At 40.2% G+C, this 10,070-nt stretch overlaps 1 protein-coding gene across 1 annotated transcript; it reads left to right on the plus strand.

The window, feature by feature from the left end:
• The first annotated feature begins 211 nt into the window (after nucleotides 1-211).
• LOC139693202 (dentin matrix acidic phosphoprotein 1-like) lies at nucleotides 212-2,059 on the plus strand. The gene is made up of 3 exons (XM_071591303.1): nucleotides 212-330; nucleotides 425-1,918; nucleotides 2,020-2,059. The coding sequence occupies exons 1-3, from the start codon at nucleotides 212-214 to the stop codon at nucleotides 2,057-2,059; spliced, it is 1,653 nt and encodes a 550-aa protein (XP_071447404.1).
• The last annotated feature ends 8,011 nt before the right edge of the window (nucleotides 2,060-10,070 follow it).

Below are 10,070 nucleotides of genomic sequence, written 5' to 3' on the forward strand. Positions count from 1 at the left end.
ACAGCCGTCAGTACATTTATCAGTAATTTCTAATGAAAACTTTTTCCACCATAGTTCAACCAAAAGAATTAATATGTTGATTCGTCGCTCCGTCATTTCGTCAATTTACATTTTCAACGACAAACAGTATTAAAAACAAGACAGGACAGCAGAAACTATAGCATAACTGGCGTACCATACGCACAGCACGACGATCCGCCATAGCACAAATATGGCTCCTCATTGGGTTGCTCAGGGCAACCAGAGTCCTGCTAGTGGGGCGGGATTTATAGTCCAAGGTGTCATGGCCCCCCAGATTACTCCATTTCACATATTTATTGGGCATACTACGTCTGAAATTAAACCCCAATATCTTTGTAAATAAATGGTCCATCATTTAATGCCTTTCAAACTAATTCTCTTTCTTCTTCTTTATATCTAACAGTGGTCCAAGGAATCTCCACCACAAACAAAGGCGCTGCCAACAAGAAAGTCCCCAAACCTTGACCAGACTACAGAAACGTGTTTCGGAGGTCTTCAGGAAGGTTGATCCTGAAGAAAACCACAGTACGAAGCTTAAAGAGGGTACTACCCAGTTGGAGAAACACTCTTCTCTTTGTACTGAAGTCTCAGAAGGTTATAAACTTAAAAAGAATCGATATAAACGTACAGGAGTTGTAGATAAGACCATAGGGGTACAACTGTCTGCTTCGGAAAGTAGGGATACCCTTAAGCAGGGTGATGTGAGTACCCTTAGGGGTTCTTGTTCAGTTGGGGATCACAGTCCCGATGCTGAGAAACCCCTAGGACGTCTTGAAGATGTTGTAGAAGATAGGATTAAGTCTGGGCAAGTTGTGCAAACTGTAGAGTTTGATAGTCAGGTCTCCTTAACTTATTCCGAAGCTTCTACAGACGCAGACATGGGTGTAAAAAGTCGTAGTTTTGAAGAAAACCGTACGGTTTTGCCGAAGAAAAGAAGTTATAGTTCGATGCAGGGTTCTGGCGACACTGGTAAAGTTGGTAAGCCAGGTGTTGGGGAGAGTAAGGATGTTGGGAAGAACTCTGTGAGCAAATCAGAGAACTGTTCCAGCCAACAAGCTCAAACTCAGTCACAACAAAGGCTGGAGAAAAGGGAGAACTCTAAACTGGTTAAGCTCCAGGAACGTTCCAGTTCTTTTGATAAGTCCGGTGACGAAGAACGTTTCGTTGCTGGTGAAACCTGCAAGAACAACAATATTACAGAGCTCAGTAACAACAACCCTAGTGGCAAGAAGAAGGTGGAAAACAAAGAGGACCAAGTAAGGTTCCTACGGGAAACGGAAGCTGCTTTGAAATCTCTATCAGGTAGTTGGCCCGCTACACCAAACCCGTCGGCTGAAGACAGTGGCCGTGAGGACAAACCAGCTTTTGAAAACCTATTTGAAGAGAAAAAACCCGTAGAGAGAAAGAACCAGACGAACGGAACTTCTAGTGACTCTGGTAGGTTGAACTGTTCCAGACAGGAACAACAAAACCGTGACAGTTCGCCAAAAAACTGTTCCAAAGGACAGAACAACCAACAGTCAAGTGGTTCAACACTCTTAAATGACGTCATAACGCTTAGTAGTTCAAAATACGAACGTGACGAAGATAGGGCCGGCCAAGGTGGACATAACCAGTCTGGAACACAACAGGATAGCGCATCTAGAGTCGGCGGAGGGGTGAATTCACAGAACTCAAATGTGGAAGACGAATCCCAGTATGGGAAACCGAATCAGGAGGTCCCGGAAACATCAAAGGAGAACGGAAACACACGGGAGGGCAACGGGAAAGTCCCGAATGGCGGGAAACAGCCGAATGGGGTCGGGAATGATCTTGAGAACCTTTTAAAAATAGAAGTTGAATGCGCTACGATACAATCACGTGTTGGAAGGGAAGAGGAACACGTCGTCGGCAATGGGCAAGATGGCGAAGCGCGCATTCAAGATGGTGGTCGCGCGCCGGGCTTCGAGGAGTTAGTTGACGATTCTACGACTGAACTCGAGATTGTGACCTCGGAAGGAGAGGACTGTGGGGTCAAAGAAGGGAAGAGAAAGGGTGAAAGTGAGCTTGGTGTTTCGAAAAGGAGGAAAACTGATGAAAATGGCGTTGAAGAGGCAAATCAAGTCCAGAATGGCGGTAAGGAAAGTCTTCCAGGAAGTTTGTTGAAAGGAGGGAAAAATATAGATTCACCTCCTGTGTCCTTAGGGCCGTTTCCAGCCGGAGCAACATTTGTGGGCTATCCTCCGGTGCCTACTGTACCTGTGGACCGACAGGATGAGAAGCTGTTGCCAAGGGCAAAGATGGTACCGGTCATGGAGACCGCTACTCCAGTTGAGATTGCCACGATAGGCGTTCCACCCGAAGTCAGGTGAGTCATCGACTTTTGTTTCAATTTAAAAGCGTTTTCCCAAATTCCAGCTTCGTTTTCAGTATTCTGACCCAATTAAACGATATTTCTTCATTAGTAATTCGGTTTTTTAATCCAGAAACCTCGATTTTTTAAGGAGAAAATATCATTTTTCTAACAATGTCTCCGCTAATTTTTTATTTCCTGGTTCGCAACTTCATTTTTTAATAAGTTTTCACTGAAATAATTCTTTTGTTCTCCGTTTTAATTGTGTCTTAACCATTTTTTTGTGATATCCAACCTATTTTCACGTATGTTTTATAAATGAATATACATTTTTTGTGTTTTTTACTTATCTTAATCTTTTGAACGCTATCGTAATCTTTTTTTAAAGCTAATATGAATCCTATATTGCCCCAAACATACTTTTTATATAGTGTTTTTAATGTGTTACCAATCTGCTTAAACGCTAATGGCAATCTTTTTTTGCCCCCGACAAGTTATTGACATATTTTAGATTCTTCAACCCAAGGTTTATGATAATATCTCGCCTATTTTACCCCCCAAAATTTTGAATAACTATGCTTTAAAAGTGTTTAAACCTGGTTAAACCCTAATTTTAATCAACAAATGCCCCCAAAATTTTATAAATAATTTTTTGACGGGTTCAAAACGTATATTTAACCCTAATCGTAGTCTCGTTTAGACCCCCTACATTAAAATCATATTTTTTGACGTGTTTCAATTTTCTTAAACGCTAGTGGCATTCCTATTTTGCCCCTAATATGTAATTAAAACGGAAAAAGACGATCGAAAATCAAAGTCATGCTCCTCGTTTCCTTTGATGTCGAAGGTGTAGTCCTTGGTGAACTTCTTCCTTCCTGAAGGGCAAACAGTAAATGCTCAGAGTTATTTCAAGCGTTTGGGTGATCACGTGAGACCAAATTTGACTCTGGACTCAATGGATGGATCCTTTGATGACACACACACACACCAATGAATGACACCATGACACAATGCACACCATTCAGAGCACATTATATCAGAGAGCACATTGATATATGTGTTCGCCGTTGTTTCTGGCTAAATTAATTCAAATCACCATTGATCCTATGATCATCACAATCCTCCTCCTCCTTAGTTTTATTATTATTATTTATAGTTATTATTATTTATAGTTATTATTATTATTATTATTTATAGTATTGATAAGAGTTTTATTTTCTGAAGAAGAAAACTTCAATTTTTAAGTGGATTTAGGCGTTCTATTGAAAATGGCTGAGACAAGACGCCAAGACGGATTAAGATACAAGGCTTTTATTTATTTATTTATTTATTTATTTATTTTTATTTATTCAATATTAGTCCGAAAATAGCACATTTTGGCCTTTACATAACAACGATAACAATGGTCATTTTGGCCTGTTAACAACGATAACAATGGTCACATTTACAAACACCCAAGCCCTAGGTGGAGAGAAACTCACCCAGGCCGGAATCGAACCCGCGACCCTTAGAATGGCAGACGAGGACGTTACCCCGCCGCCAACGGGGTCGGCATATAAAGATCTTCCTATCCCCTCCTGTGTTTGACGTTGATACAACATTGATCGTGTGTCCCTTGTCCTTCTTATCTAATCGTCATTATAATAAACTGTGATCCGAAGGATGATGTCAGCTGATGAATAGTGTAGAACTGAATTTATGGTAAATTATCAACAGTGCACACTCTAGTACAATTACCTATTCACAGTGCACACTCTACACAGTGCACTCTACACGAGATTAACGAAATTTAACGAGTAAGTAGTAACGAGTAATTCAACAATACAAGGTAATTTTGCGCCTGGTCACGGAGGCGAAGCAATGAATCTATCTTATATAAGGTCTATGGGGCATTTAAATTGAAAATGCAAGACCTTCCTATTCCCATCACCTGTGTATGACGTTGATACAACATTGATCGTGTGTGCAATGGTCCCTTGTCCTTCTTCTTATCTAATCGTCATTATAATAATAACTGTGATCCAAATGATATTAGCTGATATGAACTGAATTTATAGTAAATTATTGACAGTGCCCACACAGACACTAATACTATTTTATTACCATTGAATGACACGATATGATTGGATGGATGGACATGGATGGATCGATCCTTTGATGACACACACACCAATAAATGACACCATGACACAATGCACACCATTCAGAGCACATTATCCAGAGAGCACATTGATATGTTGTTCGCCGTTGTTTCTGGCAATCAATAAACTCAAATCACCCAATTGATCCTATGATCATCACAATCCTCTTCATTATTAATATTAATATTCTTAAAATAGATCTTTGCCCATTTTTGCGACTATTTCCTATATATATTCCCGATATAAAATGCATATAAATGTGATAATTCTACATCTACATCTTACATCAATAACCTGCAAGCCACCAAAAAGGTGTGTGGCAGGGGGTGCAGCACCAGGAGGAAAGAATAAGGGATGAGGGGGTTAGGGTTTCTAAAATGGCTGGGGAAAGGTGGGAGGAACCTGCACAAAAATATATAAATATACTAGTATAACCGTGCACAGTCACTACCTTGTAATTAGGTTAATACTTATTGTGTCCAGCCAACTCCTGGGGGATTTAGATTACAAGCATTCTGGTCTCTTATTGTTCATAGAAATAATGACCATTTAAACCTGTCAGTCTTGCAGTCTATCATCTCTCTAATCTTGTATTCGTAATCCCTCCGCCCGTAATACGTTGGGGTTCGTATTATGTCCTTGATGTCATCGGAAAAGGACCCATCTTCTAAGTGTATTTAATAAGTTTAATCTATATAGTAAACGCCGCTGTTTAAAGGGAATCCCAGCCGAAATTTTCTAGCAAAGTAGTTATGCCACTGCGTTGGTCACAGCAAGGTTTGAGGCAAATCTAACCCCTTACTCCATTGAACTCGATCTAATTCCGAAATCAAATTTATCTCTTGAGGATCCCATATACTGGCAGCATACTCTAGGTGGAGCCTGACTCAGGGCAAGAAAACATCGTTCCTTCCTAATTGGGGACATTGCATCAAAAAAGTGTGTTGAAGATACACAGTGATGAAGCAAAGAAGAAATGACGATATAGAAAACTTCTACTGATTAAATAAGAAGAACCTTAATAAGAACTGAACTGTCTTTTTAAATAAGAGGAGGAGGACTTCCAAAGGGGAGGGTGCTTTATTATTAAACAGTGGAAATGAATACAAGAAGAGGAAGATGGAATATATAATAATAATAAGAAGAAGGCATAAATAGCCATTACTACGAATTGACAGAGAGAGTACTTTGAAGAAGGTATAGACAACAAAACCATTGATATATGTAGACTCTTAATTTGTAAGCAAAATACTGTCTTATATGGTCTCAGTTCGCGTATTTCCTGGACAGACCTCGTATATATAGCTTACCCAAGAATTTAGTTAAATAAGAGGCCTCCATCTTGTCCTTAACACTTTCCCGATGATACTTAAGAGTTCGTTTCAATGGAAATAAAGCAGAAGAATAACAATAGACAAGAACAGGAGAAATACACAAGACACATCCCGGTCTAGGAAATATTTTTACACTCGTGATCTGCTGGATTCCACCTTCCCCATCTCTCCTGTGTTCGTCCTTTGTGTGTGTTCCTATCCCTTTTCCTTATATCTGTTTTTATATAAATGAATATTTGTTCACCGTTTGGCGGGATTTCGTGTTTGAATGTGTGTTAGGCCAATTTGGCTCGTCTCTTTCTTCTGGCTATGCGTGCCACGAAACGCACTGTTCTTTTCCTGTATGATGTTGTATGAATTCTAACCACTGTCCTTTCCTCTTGTGTATTGTCTATTTCTCCTTTGGTGGGTGAAACAGCCCCCTGACGCCATCTCTTGGCTAAAGAATCGGGGCGCTTGGCGACATATAAGACCCACGGATCTCAGAGGAAATTACATATCCTCGATAGCTCAAGTGGTTAAGAGCATCCGCCCGGCAAGTGGAAAGATCCGGTGTTCGAGTCCCGGTTGAGGAAATATTTTTACTCTTGTGATCCGTTCGATTCCGCCTTCCCCACCTCTATTGTGTTCGTCCTTTATACGTGTTCCTATCCCTTTTCCTTATATATGTTTCTGTATATATGAGTATTTATTCGCCGTTTGGCGGGATTTCGTGTTTGAATGTGTATTAGGCCAATGTGGCTCGTCTCTTCTTCTGGCTATGCGTGCCACGAAACGCACTGTTCCTTTCCTGTATGATGTTGTATGAATTCTAACCCACTGTCCTCTCCTCTTGTGTGTGTTGTCTATTTCTCCTTTGGTGGGTGAAACAGCTCCCTAATGCCATCTCTTGGCCAAAGAATCAAAGGGCACTTGGTTGCATAAAGTATCGCAGATCTCAGTGTAAATTGAGTGATCTGCTTGATTCGGCCTTCCCCACCTCTCCTGTGTTCGTCCTTCGTGTGTGTTCCAATCCCTTTTGAATGTGTGTGTGTGTATATATATATATATATATATATATATATATATATATATATATATACATAGATATACATATGTATATCATAATTACAGCAAAGAGGACTTCCAAAGGGGAGGGTGCTTTATTATTAAACAGTGGAAATGAATATAAGAAGAAGAAGATGGAATATATAATAATAATAAGAAGAAGGCATAGATAGCCATTACTACGAATTGACAGAGAGAGTACTTTGAAGAAGGTATAGACAACAAAACCATTGATATGTGTAGACTCTGAATTTGTAAGCAAAATACTGTCTTATATGTTCTCAGTTCGCGTATTTCCTGGACAGACCTCGTATGTATAGCTTACCCAAGAAGTTAGTTTTGTGTCTCACTACTTGGAGTTATTAAGAGTTTGAGTTTTGGAACAAACTCACTCTTAAAGTGATCAATATGTTATCTTACAAGGTTGTCTTACCATGGGGTATTCTCGGGGTATATGGTGGGGTGGGGAGGGGTTTGCCAGGCCTTCGCAAATTACCCCAAGCCAAGTTTGCAAAGTTCTTTATAGCCCTGGCTTATTGTTTCCTTGAAAGTTGAGGTTGTTCCAACTAAACTACTAGTTGTTTGAGAAGTTGCTTCAAATATTTTTTTCATTTGAAAATTTTTCCCTTCCAACATTCCATCCACATCGACTCAAACTTCCCCGAAATACAGTAAAACTACATTCGCTTAAAACTTTGGAAGCCATTTCGTAAAGTTTAGAACTGGAACTAACTTTTTAGGAGATATTTTACAATTAAAAAAAACCCCTATGAGCACTTGAGTTCCAAAAAAAATAGGGAAACTCCATAAACTGGAGAAGTGTGTTCTCCTGGAGTTTGGAATAAACGAAAAAAAAAATTTTCGAATGCCTTAAACTTTTTTTTGGCATCACCAAAACTTTTTTGACCCAAACACGGATGACCTTGACCTATAAAACAAACGAGGTCTTGAACTATAAGCTTCCAAACAAGTTTAACAAGAGATGGAGGCACAAGAGACCTGACCTTAGTCACTGGATCAAGCTTTGTGACCCGACTTGAACCGTATCCTGTTCCCTTCCAGACTTACTACCGTATTCTGTGGAGATTGCAAATGCTTACAAACCCGGACCAACAATATTTAGTCTATTTCCAATAAGTTTAATGAACTTTTAAGATGTTAATACAGGTGACGCAGTAAAGGTAATTCGATTATTGTTTTAAAAACTGATACTTTGAACGGATTTGTTGTCAAACACTTAAAATTCTACAAAGTACATTCTCGGACGCAATTGATTTCGAGTCTTTCCTTGTCTACGGTTTAGAGTTTGCGTATCCGCGGGTGATGTTTGTTTATATCTTAATTGAAATATTAATCCTTTGTATCCATTAATGTTGGATATTTTGTGTAAAAGAGGCATTGTCGGTAAGTACTCGACTGACGTGCTTTCACTGTCTCAAACTCCTTTGATCCAAGAGTTACACAAGAGATCCAAGAGTTACAAGAGATACACTTAGGTTGAAATAACCTGTTTCCATGCCATGTTAAACCGTGCTCACAAGTTTCAATTAGCCGTATCTTAACGTCCTTACTCTCTCCTGTGACTGTATCTGATAACAACCTTGTGTTAGAACACTTAAAAGTCAACGTTCTTCGTACTTCCAACAATTTCGGTTCAGAATCCTCCTGCGATAGGTGTATTCTTAAACCTATTCCCGTTTAAGAGGTTACAGTTTTAATTTACTAGTATGGGTTCTTTTGAAGAATTATGTAATTATTTTTTTAAGAATTTTATCAATTGAAATAATTTGAAAAAACACCTATAACTCTTCAAAGTACATCCCTAGGGCCTATACACAATTTTTCCAACCACTCTGCCGTGACCGGTACGTGCCCTGGAAGGCGTTGATGGGGACCACTCTCGCAAAAGGTCTTCTAGTCACAGAGAGCTGATAGGATCTCTTCTATGGACCAGAAACGGGTTCCTTTCTGGGCTGTCTTAATCTGAGAGGACAAAGAGAAGTCTGTAGTGGTTACGGCAGGACTGTAGGGAGGGGGGGATCGAGATGGTGCGGGGGCTAACGTACTGGCTTCCCACCCTGAGGGCGCGGGTTCAAATCCCGGCGGTGTTGAATATTTTTCAGAGGTATCTCGATCCCTACTTGCGGTGCTTTGTGGAGGGCACTTTGAGTGAGTACGCCGTCCGTCGGATGGGACGTTAAGCCGCGGACCCCTTGGCGCCTTTCGTAAAGAGTAGGCTAATGCCGACGCCGGGTTTCTCTCCACCCTTCATCCTTTCCTGTCCTTCCCCTATGGCGCAAATGACCTTAGCTGTCGGTCGCCTCCCCTCAAAACTACACCTGTAGGGAGGGGTAAGGCAGCGTTGGTACCTGGTGTTTGGCCAGGAACTCGCTGACTCGTAGCGCGTTGTGGTAAATACCTTGGATATGAGCTAGGCGCACACTTTTCTCATCGTTAAATCTTCAGTAACAATGCCAAACACAACAGTAAGACGACTAGTTCAGCTAATTGGCAACCATCTCGATACTTAATCGGTTCTCAGAGTCCAATATTTGCCGAATACCAGCCAAATATTTGTCGGTTTTGCTGCTTTGACGGCCGCCCAGAGCGTTGTTCGTCTGGAACCTCTTCCTAGTCCCTCGTAAAAGCAGAGTCCCCGTAAGCCTCCACAATCATTTTGTTTGTCTCCTCTTAAGATTTTAATTCAGTTTAGCGCAAAAAACCTTACTGTAATCGCGTAACGTAGCTCAATTGTCGATTCCATTTATTTTTATTACGCGGTCGGCGCGCATAGGTTTTGAATAACTGTTGCCCTGTTGCTTCCACAGCATGGAGAGCACTGAGACTGGTTTCGTGGCAAAGCTTAGAGTCCCTCAGACCTATTTTAAGTCGTTAGATCCCACTTTGATTAATAGGAGCGGCGCGGGAAATTTAATCGCATTACTTATAGAACGTACTCTGTATTCCATACCTAAGCAGGTAACCGCACTTCATAGGAGAAATATTTTAACTCATGTGCAATTCTATGAAACAATTGTTTGTTTATCCAACACTTTAAAACATTTATCCAACAATTTAAAACAATTATCGAACAATTTAAAACAATTATCCAACAATGTAATTATATTATCCAACTATTTCATTATATTATCCAACAATTTCATGATATTATCCAAAAATTTCAATACACTATCA

The sequence above is a fragment of the Hetaerina americana genome, unplaced genomic scaffold (assembly GCF_022747635.1).
Source record: "Hetaerina americana unplaced genomic scaffold, ioHetAmer1.1.p SCAF_45, whole genome shotgun sequence".
Classification (NCBI taxonomy): domain Eukaryota; kingdom Metazoa; phylum Arthropoda; class Insecta; order Odonata; family Calopterygidae; genus Hetaerina; species Hetaerina americana.

Coding starts and splice junctions, on each gene's coding strand:
- LOC139693202 (XM_071591303.1), top strand. CDS start 212: ATGGCTCCTCATTGGGTTGCTCAGGGCAACCAGAGTCCTGCTAGTGGG. Junction 331..424: donor ATATTTATTGGGCATACTAC/GTCTGAAATTAA, acceptor TATATCTAACAG/TGGTCCAAGGAATCTCCACC. Junction 1,919..2,019: donor GAACACGTCGTCGGCAATGG/GCAAGATGGCGA, acceptor TGACCTCGGAAG/GAGAGGACTGTGGGGTCAAA.